Source organism: Anopheles cruzii, chromosome 3 (genome assembly GCF_943734635.1).
Source record: "Anopheles cruzii chromosome 3, idAnoCruzAS_RS32_06, whole genome shotgun sequence".
NCBI lineage: Eukaryota > Metazoa > Arthropoda > Insecta > Diptera > Culicidae > Anopheles > Anopheles cruzii.
Genome location: NC_069145.1, coordinates 16,874,189 through 16,895,142, shown reverse-complemented (window position 1 = coordinate 16,895,142; position 20,954 = coordinate 16,874,189). Strand labels below are relative to the sequence as shown.

Here is a 20,954-nt window from a genome sequence, read left to right as displayed (position 1 = left end):
TACCGCACGTACGCAATAAGACCAAAACGGATACACGTTTTACACTAATAATTAGACGAAATAAGTACGTTTTGACTAGCAAAAATAACTACAAAATTTCACAGGAAACTTAACCAAAACACCGACGACGGATAGCGTGACAGCTCCGTGTTGACAGTTGTTATTGCTCTTGTTGTTTCTCGAGTTCATTCCCTCGAATGAACTCATAGGTAGTACAGAAAGTTCTGCAATTTAAAAAGGGTTTTCGGTTTACGAATTATAAATTATATTAACAGTAGAAATATTGGAATCCAAGATGAGGATTATAAGATGTTACTTACTTGTTGTTGCACCGAGCAACACCGAAGATGTTGATGTGGATATAGTAATTACAATTCGACGCCGACATTTGCAAACAAAAAGCTTTATTTTCGCATCTTTTTGCTCGTTTCGTTTTCGCTTTATTAGGCAATAACTTACTGTTTTAACGATTACATTAAACAAAAATACATCATAAAGTAAACTGTCAATAATTTACGATCTCCGTCGCGTTGAGGCCAATCTCAAATGCGCGCAAAAACCAAACAAGAATAAAAACAAACAGTTTAAGGCATAAAGGCGATATCGTTTACAGTATTTTAAAAAAGAAATTGTAGATTTTCGTTTTTTTGTAAAGTGTTAACATATCTCGAGTCGCTACTCCGAGTGAATTTCGAATCAGATAGAACCGAACAGGTTTTACGAATTTTAAACTGCATTCGAAATCCTAAGAGTCCTAAAAATATTCATGTATCAGCCTAAACAGGACGACTGTGCTTAACGAGACTACCTGTTTGTAACGAGGTTTACCTACTCAACCCGACAGAGTGATTATCGTTGTTTTTGCTAACTTTATCTTTTCCTTCGCGTCTGGTAAACCAAAATGTCCTGCTTTTCATTGCGAACCGATGTTCTTCCGCCCATGTTCGGCTTGACCTAATGGATGTCGTCTGTAAATGGTTATGATCCATCCATCCTTTCTAATGGAGGAAAGGCTACGGTGCTAAACTCGCTAGTGGTCAATTGGTATTTATTTTATGATACGTTTCTTGTTTTGTAAATGTAACTCTTTATGGAATGCATAACTGTCGATGAATATCTATATCCTTCTCGCTCTAATATACGCTATCGAGTTGGAATGATAACAGTGACTAAGTTTGAGAAATACATCGTCGTGTGTGTAAAAAGGTTCACTTTTGAGTAAATAGTTTTCCTTGCTTCTACCTTGACTAAGCCAATGAAAAAGTCTCTCAATGTTAAGGCGCTCTAGTTTTGTTTGTTTTCGGTTAAAAAGGTACGTTCAATTTCTACTCGTCTAATTTCGTTTCCGCTTCAAATGCACTTTCTGAAAACCGATCGTCGATCGTTTGATCCTATCGTCTGATGGGTAATTAATCATGTGTCTGTCTCCCCGCCTAGCGCTGCGTTCTAGTGAAGAATTCGGCCTTGGCCCTACCAACCGGAAAGCGGTAAATATTCGGATCGTGTTTACGCTTGCAGCTGTTTACTCTTCGGAAGATCGGTGCTTCCGGGCACTGTTTACAGGCCGCTATGAGGGATGCGTGAGTGCGTATCCAGGGTTGATTGGATGATTTAACTTCTACCGTTCACTACCCTCTAACTGAGTTCTTACGTGGCTAAAAAACGTTCGCTCGTTTACGTCAAGCTTAAACAGACATCGGAAACGCGTGGCCATCGCGCGTTCGGTGGCCGAGCATGTCTCCCGCTCGCTTGCGGTGGTTGGTGCCGCACCGCTTACATGTGTCTGGTGTTGCCGAAATTGATACCACTCTGGGTAGCACCCTTGTTCGAGCCGTACTGCAGCGAAATGACGGTCTGGCCGGCCCGCAGTTGTTCGTCGCTAAACTGACGCTCGTTCTTATCCGCTTCCTTCGGTCCGATCGACGGTTTGCCGTACTTGCCCGCCTTCCGGCCGAGCGACTGGATGCAGATGACGACCGAGTTGAGGTTCTGGCGCTCCCACAGATCCACGCTCTGGAAGGTCTCCTGGGGCGGCACACCGAACTTGACGGCCGCGGCCAGGAAGGCGGAAATGTTCTCCATGCACTTAAATGCCATCTTGCTGGTGTTGACCTTCTTCACCGTGCCCGCCTCGATCGCGTTGACGAGCGTGCAGAGGACGGTGCCGTCCTTCAGCACCTCGTAGAAGTTGTCCATATCGCCGGACGTGTTGATCGGCTCACCGGTTACCTCCTTGATCCATTCCAGACACTCGGCGGCCAACTCCTCGCTGTACTTGGAGTTGATCTGTAAACAGAGCGAAACGAAATACGACATTAACCAACCGTTCCGTTGAGCTTCGCCCGTGAGGTCCCTTGCTAAATTCCAAATACGGGAGAGATGAATTTCTATTACCGCAGCCGGATCCATCATTAGTGCGTTTACAATCTTCTCCAACGCGCACCTTGACCTTGCCGGCGCCAGTTCACTTTGCATCACAAATGCACGCGCTGTTGGGCTTCCTTTAAAGGCAGCCCGGTCAAGGTATGCACTTGAGAGGCAACCACAATGCGCCCGGGTGCACCTACATGTCCACAGAGTCAAGGATATGCGCGCAAAAAATCACCGCTGCAACTCCCGCGGCCGCTACCTGTTTCTTTTCTGTCCTCACGCTGAGAGTGTCACACGGGCGAAGGAACTGGAATATTCTTTTCCATACACCCTGCGATCTACACTTGCTGACTGAAAAGACTGCGTGCATCAGTGTCCCTGCCTTCGTGCGATCATATTAAATGAAGAATTCAGTGAAACAGACTGAACTACTTTTTAGAAAAGATCCAGAAAAAGTACCGCGGGTGGAGATTATTTTTTGTGTTGGCTATGACCGCACCATCTGCTCTTATCGCACTCTCGCATCCAAGACACGTCTCAAAACATGCGATTTTTTATGCGTTTCCTTCCGTTGTTTTTCGAAATTCCACGATCGCCAAATGGTGGTGGTGGTGGACTGTTTAAGCATACTGTCCGAGGGCTGATGTCATCGCAAACAAAGTTGTCAAGTGGCCGTGTCCCTCGAACACGAATGTACAGTTTCATTTATTTGACTTCCAACTTGACAAACGCAAAACCGCTTGACTGCATCGCTGTGCACTGTGCACTCAGATTATCGCTCTGTAGTTCCCAACCAGCGATCGGAGACGATATGGGGCTGCGGAACACAACACAATTCAATCCCGTACAGGCCACTTGCGATAGATTGAGGCAGATGAACGAGGCTCAAAATACGGCTGTCGTTAAAAAGCGTTGACGCTAAAAGGGAAAGCGACGCGCAGCCGTTAACGGTGGCTTACGGCGGATTATGCAAATGATGTGCACTTTTGATGAACTGCAACAAAAACTTCCAGTAGCATAAATTGCCCCGCATCGTATCGTCGAGCCTCCGTCGATCGTTGACGCTGGTGGCGCCCATAGAAAACGGTATGACATGTCACGCGATCACGGTCGGTTCGCCGGGCACCACCACGGGCGAAGATCGGAGATTGGAGCCAGAGGCAAGGTGCTAATTAATTCCAGCAATTAGCAGCGGAGCCCCACTCGAAATGCGTGCATTTGGCAAACGACTTGTCTTCACGGTTCGTCGTGCCGGTTCGGGTGAAATCGGGCTCGAAACGGGCGTCGAAATTCCCATACCGATCGCACTGGTAATGACAACATTTTTAAGCCCTCTCTATCCTGCATATTTCTAGTGTGGCAAGTTCGACTGATCTCCGATTGAAACTCTATGCGCTAGCCCCGGGGGCGAACACCAGATGACTAATTGCGAGAGAGGCTGTCACAGTGTCTCAAAGCTGCGCCAGTGACTGCAGAAAGTTGGATCGCCTTTTAAGTACATCATTCCATCGACCGCGGTGTCTCCGGCCCCGACGACCACGACGTGTTATCCTGCTTAACTACGACCAAAAACGAAAAAACAAACAAACGTGTCAAACAAATTTTTCATTTTCTCATTTGTTGGCCAACAGCCGGTTGCGTCTAATTTATCTTCCCGCGGCGGGTGCGAATAGCCAACTGGTTATGTCTAGCCAGCTGGCAGCAGCGAAATCAATCCCGCCGCGGATTGTAGCCATTTTGGGCGAGCACTTGATGGCGGCGAAGCAGTTTGCCGAAGTTTGTCATCCCCAGTGAGTGACCAGCATTCCCAAATACGGGAACCGTTGTGTTTTACTATGTAACTCCGTGGCGATACCGGCGATGACGGTTATGTTGGGTCCGGTTACAACATTGTAGCTGCTGTTTAGTAGGTGTTTTAAGGCAGGTTCCGACACTTGATACACTCTCCGGGATATCTGCGCCCTTTTCGTTAAATCGATTTCCTATTTCAGTGACATATCCGTCACGTTGTACAAATCACCAACAGAACGTTGATCGGATGCTAATTCGCATCGCGGTTTGCTACAATTTGGCAGATCAGAGCCCTTTAAGCTGTGACCCGCTCGGTAAGGCTCGTGTTTGCTTCTCATCCCGCGTAAAGCCATAAGACGTGATTTAAATCGCAAACAAACGGAATCGCTCGGCGCTGGTTGCGAGTTTGTTGCAATACTCTGAAACTGAATCGTAAGCCACGCCACTTGAAGCCAGCAAAAGTCCACCAAGTTTGCCGCCGGTGCCGGTGGTGTAAGAAGTTACGGATTGTTCCATAATTCATGCGCGATCGACTGCCACATACGAGATCGAGATCCTGGCCGAACGCAAATCCCGAAGCCGCGGATAGCCGCCAAGTGACTGCCATATCCCGACGCACACACACGCAGCAGCGATTCGAACGTAACCTCACAACCTTCGAGCGGCGAACAGCGCGTCCCCAATTGGAGCCACCACCCTTGGAGGCGACGCGAAGCGACGTGCGTGCGCACTTTCGATCCGTTCCGTTTAAAGATTCTTCCATATTTGGATTTAAAAGTCGGCCCACTGCACGAACGGGCTGCGCAGAGTCGCAACTTGTTTCCCCCCCCCCTCCGCCCAGCTCGCAGGAGGTCAGCCCATGCCCTGGGTGGTGTCTCTCCTACACAGCTATACGTTCGCGGCCGGTTTCAGGCGTGTTTGTTTAGTTTCTGCATTCAGTTTCCCTTTTTTGCCAACGGGCGACGATCGTGGCCCCGGCAAAACCTGTTCCGCTGAACGCCGGGCCGGGCCGGGCCGGGTGATGATAAAACAGAAAGCACTTGGCTTGTCCGCGATGGTGTTCGTCCGGCCGACGCCGACACTTCTCACCAAGACACGCCGGGGCATCTGCCACGCGCACCGTGGGGAAATCCCCACCACAGTTATGATTTTTTTTTTCCCCATAAATTGAGGAAATTAAGAAGCCGCGTCCAGAAGTGTTGCTGTTCGCCAGATGAAGCCAAATGCGAACGTTGCCGCACTTGCGGCAGTGATCATCATTATTGCGGAGATTTCTGAAGCACATCATCATCTAGCGGAGCGGAGGCTAAATAAGGCCAACCGGAGCCGATCCGCCGCACGCACACGGCGAGCCTACGTTCCATGGCCACACAAATCGAATTAAGCATCCGAGTCATCGGCCAAGGTCTACCGTACCGAAAAAGGCGTTTTTGACAAGTTGAAGGACGCTATTTTTGCTCGATCCTTCGTCGATCGCGGCACCGAGGGCGACTGATCGAATAATTTACCTATGACTCGATTTGGTGGCTGACATGCGGCCCCGTTGATGGTACGATGACATCGATGAGCTTAAACGTTCGTAAACTGAGCAAGTATGACCAGCAAGCAAGCAAAATACATCATAGAGTAATCAGTAGGTATATTGTACTCCTATCTTTCTTCTAATTAATGTAAGTACAATTGAAAGGCTATCGTTCAAGTACAGTGATTTATTGTCACTAATATTGTGTGCCGCACCCAGAGGATAATCCTACAGCCCTAGGGCCTTAGAGGATTTCCGGTTCGTCGCTGACTGAACGATGTAATCGCTTTATGACTCAAACGAATCGGACACACATTAGGCAACGGCACTACGAAACGTTATCCCATTTAATCGGGACACAGTTTGTTCCTTTCGTTGTCCCATGGACACTGTACCAAATGTTCGCGTGGCCTCATTCGGTGAGCAGTTCATCATCATAAAGAAATTGATTTACCATATGGCACACACCCGCAGCGAGTGGCAACTGCCAACGGATGTTACTGCCCGGTGTGTGTGTGTGTGGAAACAGTTGGCAGCTGTAAATGGTATAAAACTGGGAGAGGCGATCTCAAATTTATGGGCTGCATGATACACGTTAGCTACGGAACCAAATATTGCTTCAGAATATCCTTCCCGCTCAGATGGGATTCTCCAGGCGGCCCGAGATTAGATTCCTTTTCACCAACTCCACTAACGGGCGCCATAAAATCAACAGCCCTTGTGTGAACCCCGTTCTGTTTACGATTCTGGCCCCTGAACAGATGGTAGCCAACATCGAACGGAAAGCATTGGCCGGTTCATAAACAGCTCGTTCAAGTAAGATAGGAAACTGTGGCTTGACTTGGCTACTCTTTCACACTTCTCGTTATTCCTAGCTTCAAAACCCCACTCGCTCCTGCTGCTGCTCCTTTGCGTTCAAAAATGGCAAAACGTTGCACAAAACTTCAACTGCGACCGAGCGCGTGTTTGACCGCGTTTTCAGGCCACGATCCGCCGGGTCAGGCGATCGGTCGTCGGAACACCACCTCCTGGCAGCCTGGGACTTTGGGACCACGTCTCTCCTATGGGACACACCGAGAAATGGGCAGGGCGCCTGTGAGAAGATGCTTTAGTCAGCAGCACCGTGGGGCCGATGAAACGGCCAACCATCAACGTCTGGGCGCCTGAGGGCGCCTGTTAGTCGCCTGGAGAAGGCTGTAACTTTAGGCCGCGCGTCGTTTGCGATTCATCAACATATATGGCTTTGGCTGCTCACGCTGCAACTTAAAGGCCACCGCAGGGTGGTCCGAACTCGCCCTGACATACCTGCCTGCCTGCCTGTCTGCCTGCGGTTTCTCGCCTCCGTGGGGTTCCAAATGGTGCAAACATAAGCATTTTCTCAATAGACCGAGTGTCACGCGAATGGTTTGAAAAGTAGCGCGCAAAACGATCGATCGCGAAAATTATCGCCAACCACCAATCACCGATGCCGATATCGGTGAGCTTAAGCCGACGAAACCACACGCACAACCTTAAACCTGACACCCAGCAATCTTGACACTCGGCGCAGAAAGTTCTGTTAGTCATGCTCGTCTAGATCTTCGTTTATTGCCGTACACTGCGGGTGTTCGTTGCCGACGGATAAGCTCGGCTATTGCACATCGAATACCGTATCAATTTGGGGGATTGCACAAAAACTTACCGCAGCCATCGTAATGCTCACTCACTCACTTCCGTCCAGGTTACGTTGCGGAATGGAATCTAGACGGCAAAATGAACGTCCCTTAGCGCACTGTAATGCCTTAAATAACCTGATACGATACGTGTGAAGTGTGACATTGTTCAGGATCTTCCAATCAGCGCCTAAAGATCTATAAATAATAACGCTTTACAACATAGTACAGCGTTATCGGCGAAACCTATCGAGCATTGCAGACTCTATCTAAATTGTCCTACTTGAGGCATCCAATAAATAGTTTATCTTGCCGGCCGCCGGCTCATTGCTAACGTGTGTGGCTTACCCCACATTAGCTTCCTCTTAGCTCGTAGCTTCCTCTCCCATGTGACCCTTTGGGCGCGCTCCGGTGGTGAATTTGGCACACATCGGTGAGTGTAACGTCTGTAGCGCACAATCCGTTATCAGTCTCCGGCTGCAAGAAAACCATTCCGTTCGTGACGATCGTCACGAGCCTCGCCGTGATGAAGTGAGTGTGGTCTTCGCGTTCCGCCTTTAAATGCTATCGTATTTACTTGCGGATCTCCTCCACCGTATGCGCTAATGGAGCGATGGCAATCGTTTTCAATTTCCTTCGATTGTCGATTCAATTGAATGGCGCGACGTCAACGGCTATCAGCCCGTGGCTGCTGCATTGTCCGCCGGGGTCTGTTCTATTGATTTATGTCTGGGCACCCCGAAAAGAAATAGACCCATTTCGGCCGGGGTTGTGGTGGTTGGCGGGCTACATCACGAACGCATCCAATGATGGATGCGCGTCTAATAATTTCGCGTCGTTATCATGTTAAGTAATATTGCAGATTGCAATTACGATTGTTTCCCATACATGGGCGTGTAATTAATTTGGAGCATTAGAAGGTCACAACAGTAATGCTGCCAAGGAGTGCAACGTTGATACTTCTCCGCAGTACTTGCAAGGCCCTTTTTACGCATAATTTACAATACTTTTGTGACACACTCCCCGTGGCTTAAGGATCCCTCGGAACGGCGCAATGCAGGCTCGGATGCCCAACCGGTTCTGTGTGGACCGGAAACTTCGACCAATTGTGTCCCTTTCGCATCCAGGGTTCTTTTTTAGGGGCCACGGCTTTCGGGCACGACTTAAGGCACACTGTGTTACGGTATTGCGTTAAATGTCGGCCGGTTAAGGGAACCGATTTGTACACGTCAGCCCAATGGCACGATCGCCGAGCCCCGGCGATGCAGACGGCGGCGACCATAATTGACACCAAGGAGAGCAACCGGTGTGGTGGTGATCGCGCGGTGGCTCAGCGTCGGTTGAGTCAAGCTGAAGAAACCTTCGAGCCCAAAAGAACAGCTTCCCCTTGAATGGTGCACAATCTGACAACAACGAGCCGAGCCGCGCCGAATGGAGACGTAGCGATCCGCCGTCGTTAAAAATGGGTCAAACAACTTGTTTTACTTTCAGGTTCGCTTTACGATCGTCGGTTTATGATGGTGTATTTTCGAAATTGGATTTTTATTGCTCTTTATCATTATGGGCGAGTGTGTAAAAATATCGATTTGGCATGAAACGCATCGTGGAATAAATGAAAGAATTTCACATCCACTCGGCTGCATAAGAAATAAAACTTAATACACACAACGGTACTTTGCGGTGGGCTGAGTGCAAATCAGTTTATCTATATCGAAGTTTTACAGATCCGGTGCCGGTATTTGAATCGGAATGTTAAGCTCATTAGGGAGCCCACTTTTGTCGACAGATAGCGGCAAATGACTAACCGCTGCTCAGCGTCTCTGGTGATATAGCGGGCCGCGTTCGAAGAATTCGTTGGCGACCAGTTCTACAGTTTGCGCACACGTGTTTGAATCAAGCTGAACCTCTTATCGAGCCCGCGTTATCGTTCGATTTTTCTCCTATCAGTTGAAAAATTTGTCGCTAATTGAGTAAATTGCGCAAAACAGCGACGTGGAACGATAATAATTTATTTCATTCGTACCAACTTATGCGCGTACCATAGGTTGATAAAATGATCGTTTGACGCGTCAAGAAGTATCCCGTCTTCCAATCGTAAGAATTACTGCAATTTGGTGTGTGCTCAACATTCAACGTAAGCTCCTTAAAAAGATTGTTTAATGAACATTAGAGATACACAGTTCTCGGACCAGTTCGGACTTACGGACTAACAGTGTCCGTGATGAGAGAGGTCGTGATCCGCTTCACCGAATCCCGCGCACACCAATGGTAACGGTTGCGGTTCTTCTTTCGCTCTTCCTTCGGAGCTGTCAAAATTTTGACAGAAATTATCAACCAAAATTATCGCAACTTCCCTGCAAATTAACGGACGGGCTTACGGGAACTGCTTACGGCGTTCGTGATGGATGATGCCAAGTATTGAACGAAAGAATGAACGAGCAGAGAGAGAGAGAGAGCCGGTTGGTTGAATGGTCGGCATTCACGCTTCCTGGGGCCAACTTTTTCACCAGCCCAAAGGATTGCCAAATCATGGCGTTTGATTTGATTTAGTCGATGCCATTTTCCACCACCGGTCGTCCGCTCTGCGAGTGCCCCATTGAAGTCGCGCCAAAAGACAACATCATCCCAACGTACGAAGCGTGATCCAACCAACGCCAGCATTTGATGCTCGGGTTGTTAAATTAATCTTCAACCCTAAGTCCAGCGCCAAGCAAAAGCCCACTTTACAGATCGAAATCTGATCGACGTAACAACGTAAGTTTATGAGGCAAACGCTCCCTCTTAACTCCCTGGAGGAGGCATTAGACCTCTGAACTCGGGGCCATAATAGAGCTAAGATCATAAATCGATCGCAAACATGCCGATAAACAGTAATCACGCGAACCTAGCTCGACTCTGGCTCGGTTGTTATGGTGATGATTCTCGGGGCGGTAACCAGCGAAGGACGATCGCGAACGCACTAATCACGTATCGCCAACGCGACGTGCTAGAATTCCAACTCTCTCTCTCTCAGGCTTTATCTTTATCGCCACTCTGTCTCACTTTGACGCACACTGTGAATAGCATTCTATTGCTTCAGCTCACGAGTATGACGCAACTGTTTGCTGCCAATAAATATTTTTACACCTTATCGCTCGCGTACGAAGGTGATCGGATGGGTTCTTGGCTTGAAGTGGCCAACTTTCGCCTCCTACTCGAGACAAGAACTTTAGAATGCACAAATAGAACGATCAAATGAATTGTTATGAATGCCTATTAATTGATTTTATGATGAGAGCAAATCAATAATGAAACCTTTTCTTGTAACATTTTTAACATGAAAAGTGATTTAATTTTCTCCTCCGACAGAACATTGGTTTGCGTTCGGAATGGAATGTGAAACAGTGTGCAAATCGTGAAACGATACGCAAGCCGACCCGATTCATTGCTACAGTCATGGGACATAGGCCGCCCGACGTGTGTCCTTATGCGGCCATTACCGTTGCCCTTATCGGACCGAGGCTTGCTTCCGTTGAGCCAGCGAAATCTCCAACCGTCTGTGTTGCCCGCGGCCCGTAATCGGACTAAGTTCTGCCAAGTACACGAGCATGTCGGAGATTTGGCCCTGCGGCAAAGCCTGTCAAGCCCAGACGTGCAGTGAAACCTTCCAACGGATTGACTCAATTTACGTCCGCCCCCCCGGCGGGGTTCGACTGGAGTTGGCTGAAGTTTCTGTTTCGACTCGAATCGCTTAGAAATGGCGGAACTAATCATTCCATCGTTAATCGTTCATGCGTGTGTTTGTTCGTTTGTTTGCAAATGGGTGACTCCACGGACACTCCGTGTCCACGATACTGCGATCCGTTTCGTGCGTTGCGCCAGCCAGTTGACCGAGGATGGCAGCTTAGCTGCAGAAATAATCAACTTGATTGATTAAGTCCCATCGTCCGTCCGGGGACTGCATTTTTTATTGGGTGGTTGATTGAACTGATGGCTTTAGGCCCAAAAAAAAGTCTGGGATGACTTCAGCTCAGGCGCTGACGGCAGCATGACCTCAGCGAGAACGTGTTCTTCTCTAACGGCTAGGGCTCGAACGGGGCTTCACTCCAATCACTTAACACTGGGCCCATCAGCCTGGGCCACGCTTATCTACCGCCACGCCACGGCGCGCTGACGTAAGCAGCTGCGCGGTGATCACGTCGCTCGGATGTAGCGCGCCCAGGACACGGCCCATTGGCAGAGTGGGTCGAGCGCGATCATTCGATACCGAAGGCGACGGAGAATATGACAGCATGTGGCACCACATGAAACGCCACTTCCCGCGAGCCGCCCGAAAAGGTACGCTCGGTCGGTTGCTATCTAAACACGGTTCCACTAAGCACAAACACAAACCGCAGACCCGGCAAGGGGGGGCGTTGTTTTCCGCCATTTTTCTCCGCGACCTCCGCGGGGAAGGAAGTTTCTCTTTAACAGAACCGCTGATTGATGTGACATCGGTGGGTGCGCGTTGCCGGGCCGCCGGGATGAGGTGGTGCGCGCGCGGTTCAATGAGATAAAAATGTTGTAATCAAACAGAGGCCAGAGGCACGCACACCAAACAAGCGTCTCGCACTACCACCAACCGGCGTGACGGAGTTCCTCATGAATCTAGCAGCTCGACAAAAAGTTGCTTCCATATAATGCAGCAACATAAAAATTACTTCAAATCGTGTCAATCGTGCAAATGACCGAACAAAAGGTGCAACAAACGAGAAGCTCGGTGAAAAAAGACACTCTAACCTGATACGCGGTCATCACCTTACACTGATTCCGGGAATCGACCGACACTCTTTTAATGTTGCCGATCTTGGCACCGATTTATGGTACCGCGCAAATTACGGGCCGAAAGTGCCGATCGCTTCGATTTCCCGTTAACGACGGACACAACTGTATTACGACGGGCTGACCGCATGCTGGTCCGAAAACTGCGCCACACCAGTGCAATTAATCATATCCTCTCGCTTCGCTAACGGGACCCACCCAATCCTTCCGATCGGAACTGCCTGCCCGGAGTACCCGCGGATTGGGCACGCTCTACTACGCTCGGCGTCGGCGTCCGCGTTTTTTGGCGGTTTAAGATTTCCAACAAATTAACGAAGTAACGCAACAATTAATGAGGTGTCGGAAACCCCCCGGGATGAAATAATTAATGGAACGCGGCCAAAACCCAACGCCAGGTTGCGGGGCGGAAGTTTAACACGTTCGTTTTGCACCGGGTGAAATAATGTATTCCCCCCCCGGCGGGTCGAACGGAAGCGCTTTTCTTCCCTAGCCCGGGTCCTCGACGGGATGGGACGGTCGTTTTGGCAAACGATAACCTACATTTAGGACGGCTGCTGTAATGTTCGTAATAACTTTTTCCGGGAGCCTCTGAAGCGCCCAGACCCGCGCATGTCGATGCGCTGGGACGTGACTCGATTTTCAAGTGATTGACTTAATAGGGCGCGCGACCCGTATGCTAACCAATTCATGCTGATCTCTCTCAGCCGGACGCTCCGATGTGATGACTGTGCCCCGGAACGGAGCGGAGCGATGCATCAAATATACGAATGCACTCCGCGGCGCAGTCGACTGTTTACATTCTTCCACGCCCGTACGGGCGTTGCGTGGAGCGATAAGCGCAGATAGATAACAGGTCCCGTCAACATCTTGAACCGTGAAGCGAAAGCGTCTTTCTCAGGTGAGTGTCATAAAAATAAATCTACGCCAGAGACCGCGGGCCCATGGTCGGGTGCTTTCTTGCGTTACGATCTTGCGGCACGTGTCTGGGCCGTAGCGGCTGAACCCACCAGCGAAGCGCACCATTCCCGACCGGGAAGTTCAACCGAACGGTTTCCTGGAATGCACGCAGAGCCCAGCACGCGAGTTCGGGTTGTCTGGCGCGGCTAATCGGTGAACCGATGCCACCATAAACGACACGCCCCTATTCGTCGTATCTTTCCCAAACTGTGATTCTAACGCCCAGACCGGACCGGGGGGTTTTAATGCATTTTGAGGTTAGTTCCTTCTTGGCGCGGCTACGTTGGCTGCCCGGGTTGTGTTGAGTCTAGACTACTGATCAGCTCCGTTTTCCGGTGAAGCGTCGTATCCGTCGTTTGTTTTGGACTCCAAGCTACAGCACAGGGAGTGTCACGGTCACAGTTTACCGTTGGTTTTATGAACATCGTACAGAGTGAGGAATGGACAAGTTAATGGGCTGTACAAAAAAAACCGTAGCATCAGGAAGAATTTTAAAACTGTAACTGCCGGGTAATTACAGTTTGTCAAATGGTTGTAGGTTTTTTTCTTGTTGCTATCTCAATTAGGGCACCCGATTCCAATTCCCTCTTATGGACATTCCATGGCGCGAAAGTAACACGATGAAGCTGCCACGAACAGACACGATAGGCTTGACTTTCTATCGCCTTGGCTTGTGATAGTATTCTACACCCTTTCACGGCCTGTTTTTTTTTGTCCATCCAGGTTGGCCCAGAGACAAACACTTTCGCAGGACACTTTGCCAGTTAATGGACTTTTTATGTTGTGGTTGAGTTTTTTGCGCCAAGCGCCAAGAATGTGCCGGTTGTGATACGTGGCGCTCGCTGCTGGTGCTCGGCCATTCGCTGCTGGTGCTTTCGCAGGCTTTATCGTCGCACTGTGTTGATATGACGACCAGTACCGGCGCGGGGGGGTGCGAGCGGGGGCTTTTTTGGCAAGTGCGTTCCCACAAACTCCCGCCGGACTTTCTGCGCGTTGCCCAGAAAGTCAACAATGCGTAACGAAGCACAAGAGAGCGCGGGCGAAGGTCTTCGGGCGAGTGGTCACCAAAAACCTAGCGGTACGAAATGTGGGTGTCCTCCACCGTTGGCGTTGGCCACACCTTTTTGTGCGTCAAGGACGGTGTCAACTACTCCGCAGGACCGGAACGTACCAGGCAGGAGTTGTCATTTGGTGCAAAAAATGCAGTGGAGATCGCCGAAGCCACCACCACCCGGTCAAGGTTCTCCCGGAACGAAAGCAAACCGCAAAGGCTAAAAAGTTCCCCCCGGTGACCACGTTCCTGCCATTTACTGGAACTCATCAGAAATTCTATCCGGTTCTGGGGCCACTTTCTTTCATTCGCCGAATGGCACTCGAGATGCTATCGCACGCTTGGGCCGCAAACGAGTGCGTTGGTGTTCATTGCTTCGCGTGGCTAAATAGGCTCATCAAGCATTAATCGGGCAGCTCGGGAGGTGGCCAGCATCTAGCCCAAGCCCAGCGTCCTCGAGCGTAAAAAGTGCTGGTACCTCAACTCTGTTGCTAGGAGAGCACTCTCGCTTGGAGTGAAGCACCGGGGCGGCCAAAACCGAAAGACAGAGTGAGCGAGATAGGGAAAGATTATGCAAAACACTTCACCAGTGCCCCTTGGACGGCCATTTATGGAGACACAGTGGTCGTTTGGGTCGGCCTCGCGGAATGTGCTCGTGTGAGTCACTTGCAGGCCGCTAACTGGAATCGAAACCAATTTATCATCGCAGAAGCCAGCCGTCGTCGTTGACGTGAAGCCATCCGCTCGCTCCCGGCAAGTGAAGCGCAAAATTTGAATTTGAATTCAAATCTCAAACAGCTCTCGCAACGGTGACGGAACTGATGACGCACAGCTTCTTCAGTGCGGGGTGAAGAGGTACTCCAAATTGGACAGCTCGGAAGAAGGCGCTAAGCATACCGGAAAGAGGGAAATATTACTAATTTTCCCCCATAAGTTCCACGTATGTCTGGATATTTTTAATTTCTGCTTCAAGGGTATCCTTGGAAGCCACCACATGAATGTTTTTTATGGCTCATCCTCGATCCCCGCTTGATGACTTTCTGGTTTTCCTTGCCCGAAGAAGGATGTTTGCTTTTATTGCTCTCTCTGCCACGCAGGGACAGCACACGAACCTGCCACACCGCGAAGGCTCGTGGGAAGAAGCAAAGTAAGAATAAATAAACGGCTCCGACGCGCGATCGTTGGCCAAAGGATGACATCATCCGTACCGGTTATCGTTGGCGTAGCCGCGCATCCGTTTCTTACCGATTGGTTCCTTTTTTATTGTGCCTTTGCCTCGTTTCCTCGACAAAAAGGCGCGGCCCACGAAACTCCCATTCCCCTCCAGCGATCGCACACCACCGACCGTGTTCTTCGTATCCTATCTTTTGAGGAATGCCGGAATGAAGTCACTCCTGCGGGCGTCCACAAAAGGAGCGCCGGTTTGAAGAGGGCACAACTCTATTCCTGGACCGATACGACGCGCGCGTCGGCAGCAATGCTCCGACATTCGGCAGATTGGGCAGAAGGGTGACCGATGCGGGCACAGGAAATTGGATTGGCAAAAAACCGAAACCATCCCAATAATGCTGCTGGCCGCCATTCTCGAGTGGCCGGTTTGAGGCGTGTTTAGGCCTCCCGGGCCAACGTTTCGCACAAATTGGACCCACATGCCTGCCTTCCGGCCGGCTGGCCAGAGGCAGTCTAATTGCGGATTAATTACATACACACACAGACACAGAGCACAGGCCGCCGGCCGCCCCGTGGAAGCGGCAAACGATTGGCAATCGTTTAGGTTTTAATCAACATAATCAAAAAGGCATTAGGCGAAAAGCTATCACTTAAAGACAGACCGAAGGAGTAATGTGTGCAAAAAATGAATTCAGGATGTACACACCCTGTAGAACGATCCCTGTGCCGTCGTGAAGCAAACCGATAAAGGTGACTAAACAATACACGCGGTGGTCAGTGGCTTATCACATCTTTGTTTTGCTGCCAGCAAACTAATGCCACAAATCCGGTGTGCGATAAAAGCAATGTTTCACATCGAACGTCACTCATTTCTGGTTTGTCGGAATTTAGGTGTCGTCAGAATATGATGGTCTTTTTGGTGAACGAATGCCATCGTCATCAATGGAGCGATGAGTAAGGCGTGGTATGGTCGTGATTCGACACTAACGACCACTAGTGTTTGATTGATTGGTTCGGAATCGCGGACGGAACTGACGTATCATGCAGTGACGATTTGCGTTTCTGATTACGATTAGAACCTTGGACATTTATGATATTTTATGTAAATAATAGGCGAATGCATTCTGGGTTGCATGCGATGTAACTTTCTTGAGACAACGCAGGACACCAACATCATATTATTAGCTAAAAACACTAGCCCCCTAATATGTATAAGGACTTCTAGTGACGGCGAAAAGGATGAAAAGATCTATTAAAAAATGGAGAGACACACACTGATCACAAAACCAAGTCGAAACGAAAGAGGGAACGGTGAAACTCGGGAACCGAAGAAGCGCAGGAAGAAAACAAACTCCACCGGGACCCATCGGGAGTCGCAACGGCCAAAGCCTTTCGGTTGGGTCGGCCGGAGAAGAAAAAAGACAAAACCTGTACTCAAAGCACTCCCTATTCCCGTTTTGGCCGTGGCCCAGCGGGTGACAGAACGGGATAAGGGAAAGCGAGAGAGAGAAACGTGGCCACCGTGGAGCGTCGTCTCGTTTCTACGGAGTTTCGAGTAGGCCGCCGGGTGGCCCCCCCAGCCCAGCCTGGCCCGGCCCGGCACGGGAGATGAAATGCAGATTACTGACCGGCCAGGAATTCGGTGCCGTGACCGCATAGAGAGAAAGCATCGCCTGAGGACTGGCATATGGCATGTGGACCGTCGTCTCCCACGCTCACCCGGCCCGGGTTTCGGGGTCAACCGGGCGACACTCACCTTTCGCTGCGCTTCGGCGGCAAACCCAGATTTCGGGGCACGGTTGGTCGACATCTCGTTGGGATCCGTTTTGTTGGGGTTGCGGTGCTCGTGCTCGTTGATACGGAACCCACACGGAGGTTGTCACTGTTTATCACGGTAGGCACAAAGCACAAGGAATCACAGGACGCAGGAGACAGGATTCGTACTCCAGCTGAGAGGCTGCCGTGCGAGAGAGATGAGACTCGAGTGTACTGGCAAGTAAACGAATTAAAGTACACCAACCGGCGCTGCACGGAGATGTGGTAGAGAACGCGTGCGAAGGAAGCCGAACGAGGCGAGAGTCACAACAGGCGGAAGGCGGAACGTCCGAACGCGTACACGGCACTAGAAGAACTGTGCGTGCAAACACGGCACATCGATCTCGAAAACCGGATTGCCGGAGCCATTACTAGGTGTGTGCGTTGAGAACCGAAATTTTAGAATGATGGCTGTATCTGCCGATTGGGACTTCCCAGTTTTGCTGTTCGTGCATCATTACCTTGTGTTGATATCCGGTAAATGATTTCAGATCGAAAAAAAAATATTTCGGCTTGCAACCCATCATTGAAAGGGTTAAACTATGTCAACTTTTGTGCCTGAAAATGACATTTCGCGGGGATTAATATTTTTCTGCTCCTCTTGAAGAAAACTGTTTCGAAATCACACCAGAAGCTTGTCGGGACTTGTGTTTGGAAGATCGCAGTGCTTTAAGTGGTTTAAACAATTCCAAAATGGCGATTTTGGCTTTACAAAAAATAGCCTTGAAGGACTCCAAAAAACGAACTTTCTGGTGGGACAGAAAGATGTGGTGTTTCACAAGCTCCTAAAACCTGATGCAAACGTTAATTCCGATCGCTACTGATAACAAATGCCCCATTTGAACCAAAAAGCCGTTCCTGGTTTCTACAATGGAGGCGCCTAGTAGGCCGTGGAATCAAGCACCAGGCGCCTAAAAAAGCAAAAATGTTTCAGGATACTATCAAATCACTTGGATCGGAGCTTCTATCCCTCCCCGCGTTATTCACCAGACTTGGCTCTTTCCGAATATCAGTCTTTTTCATCGATGGAACACGTATTGGCTGAGCAGCTTTTCGTTTTTCTACGAGGAAGTCGAAATTGGATGACTAACTAGCTTACTTAAAAAAAAGAAGAATTCTTTCGCCTGGGAATCCACGATTTAGCAGAGAGATAGGAGAATTTATAGCTAGCGATGGCGCATACTTTGAATAAAATAGAAAATCGCATGCATAGGTTCAAATAGGGCATTTGTTATCAGTAGCGATCGGAATTAACGTTTGCATCAGGTTTTAGGAGCTTGTGAAACACCACACCTTTCTGTCCCATCAGAAAGTCCGTTTTTTGGAGTAATTCGACGCTTTTTTTTGTTAAGTCAAATTCGCCATTTTGAAGTTTTTTAACCCACTCAAAGCACTGCGATCTTCCAAACACAAGTCCCGACAAGCATTTGGTGCGATTCCGAAGCAGTTTTCTTCAAGAGTAGCAGAAAAATTATAATCCCCGCAAACCGTCATTTTCAGGCACAAAAGTTGACATAGTTTAACCCTTTCAATGATGGGTTGAAAACCGAAATAATTTTTTTTTCGATCTGAAATCATTTACCTCTTGTCAACACAAGGTAATGATGAATGAACAGCAAAACTGGGAAGTCCCAATCGGCAGGTACAGTCATCTTTTTAAGTTCCCGATTTTGGACGCATACACCTATACTTTGGACGCATACTTCGAATAAAATAGAAATTTGCATAAAAATTTTATAAGCATTTTTTGTGTGTTAAAAAATTTCGGTTCTCAACGCACACACCTAGTAACGGTGTGTGGGTATTGAAATTCATGAACCCGCCAAGCCGGGACATCGTTTACAGCCGCGTGTCGCGGGGTTCAAATCGGACCGAAAGCCTGCTCAAAAGAGACTGTTTCGGTAAAATGTTTTTCTTCATACCATTGCCACTATAAACACAGAAAACTCTGACTCAGAGTGCGACATCGGTACAGTGTGCTGAAGTGGTGAAAATGGAGGAAAATAATTGTGAAGTTAGTTAAAGAGAAACCATACAAGCCGCAACATAACTTGCGCACTAGATGCAATGTTGTGTGCGATTTATGCTGCCGAAATCACTATTGGGAATCTGTATGAAGCAGGTGGACATATTTGGTTTCAAGAAGAATCTACGGACTAGAAGAACTGTGGTGCGTGCAAACACGGCACATCGATCTCGAAAACCGGATTGCCGGAGCCATTAACGGTGTGTGACCCGCCAAGCCGTGATGCCGTTTACAGCGGCGTGTCTCGGGGTTGAAATCGGATCGAAAGCCTGCTCAAAAGTGACTGTTTCGGTAAAATGTTTTTCTTCATACCATTGCCACTATAAACACAAAAAACTCTGACTCAGAGTGCGACATCGATACAGTGTGCTGAAGTGGTGAAAATGAAGGAAAACAATTGTGAAATTAGTTAAAAGAATCCATACATGTTGCAACATAACTTGCGCGCTAGACGAAATGTTGTGTGCGATTTATGCTGCCGATGTTACTATGGGGGATTTGCATGCGACAGGCGGACATATTTGGCTTTAGAAAGAATCTGCGGACTTTTTTCAACGAATTTTTTTAAGATTAAATTCAACATTTTATGTGCAATACACGCGTTCAAGTATAACGTTCTACTCACACAAATTTGAATTAATGTAAGTGAACTAATGTTAGGGAAGTATTGTCCGAATGAAAGTATCTTCCAAATTGTTCTCTCTGGAAGATTTTCTTGCGCGTGTTGCCCTATCTTGTCCAGATATCCTCCCAGATATCCCCAGCATGAGCCAATACTGTATGTATCGTGGCAGGTACTTAAAACTAACTATAAAGCACTAAACGTTTTTGATATGTATCTCTACAACCAAAGTTGGTTTTGAAGAGTAATTTTTATCGCTGCTCGGAGGTCCCCATAGTGTTTGAAATGCCCGGCGGGGGTATTGCTGAAAGAAGGGCTACTGGTTCACGCAAGCGAAACACGGTTTGATAAATAGAATTTTATTTAGTTCTCATATATCTCCGGTTGATGTAAAGCATTTATTACAAGCGATCATTTGGTTCCTTTCCCTGGTGTAGCTGAGCTGGTGGGCTCATTGTATCTACCTGCATCTATTAACCGAAACCCAATCCAGTGCCCCTCGCAATCGGTTCACAAATTCACAGCAACAGTCCCAAAAGTCCACAAACTGCCGAAACTCAAGCAGGTCTGACTTGCATTATTCTCACACCGTTCCGTCTGTATATGCTTTACCATGCTCCTGCTCCTTCTGCTTACTGAAGATGAAAATTCCAAGAAAATGTCACTGCTCTGGTTACGCACATTACTGGTTGATTAAATAGCATGATTACAAGGTCATACGAGTCGATTATAGGAGTAGTACGTTGCTCTCAACATGATCACCAACGTGCGCCCTGCACAGTGTGCACTGCCTGACTGCAACTGTCTTGTCTTTGCAACAAATGTTATGTAGGGTTATTATTCTGCTTATGTGTATTGCGTTTTGCTTTACTTTAAATTTGGATCATACTTCAAACTTCCATCGACACCATCATCAGAATAAGGGGTTGTGTGCCAAAACATACACACCTTACGCAATTAGACCACAGATTAGCGCACTGGGGTCTGAACCCGAGTGCACTCTGATTCTGCTGATTGTACACTCTCTACAACTCTGTTGACAACTGATTTCTTTCGGCGTAAAATTCAACAAACGAGAGAAAACCATTCAACGAAATGCAAAAACGAGTAAACAAGAAAACTACTACCAAATCGCTGAGTTAAAAATAAAATATCCACGTCGAAAACAAAAACGAATA

At 48.5% G+C, this 20,954-nt stretch overlaps 1 protein-coding gene across 2 annotated transcripts; it reads right to left on the bottom strand.

The window, feature by feature from the left end:
• Window positions 1-418: 418 nt before the first annotated feature.
• On the bottom strand, window positions 419-17,424 carry LOC128275510 (myophilin). Of its 2 annotated transcripts, none has more exons than XM_053014035.1 (2): window positions 17,070-17,424; window positions 419-2,286 (listed from the first exon to the last, which is right to left on the bottom strand). In XM_053014035.1, the coding sequence occupies exons 1-2, from the start codon at window positions 17,121-17,123 to the stop codon at window positions 1,774-1,776; spliced, it is 567 nt and encodes a 188-aa protein (XP_052869995.1). In that variant the 5' UTR covers window positions 17,124-17,424; the 3' UTR covers window positions 419-1,773. The 2 variants fall into 2 exon arrangements, with proteins under 2 accessions (XP_052869995.1, XP_052869996.1); XM_053014036.1 differs by lacking the exon at window positions 17,070-17,424 and adding an exon at window positions 7,365-7,427.
• Window positions 17,425-20,954: the final 3,530 nt, after the last annotated feature.

Coding starts and splice junctions, on each gene's coding strand:
- LOC128275510 (XM_053014035.1), bottom strand. CDS start 17,123: ATGTCGACCAACCGTGCCCCGAAATCTGGGTTTGCCGCCGAAGCGCAG. Junction 2,287..17,069: donor CCGCCGAAGCGCAGCGAAAG/GTGAGTGTCGCC, acceptor CTCTGTTTACAG/ATCAACTCCAAGTACAGCGA.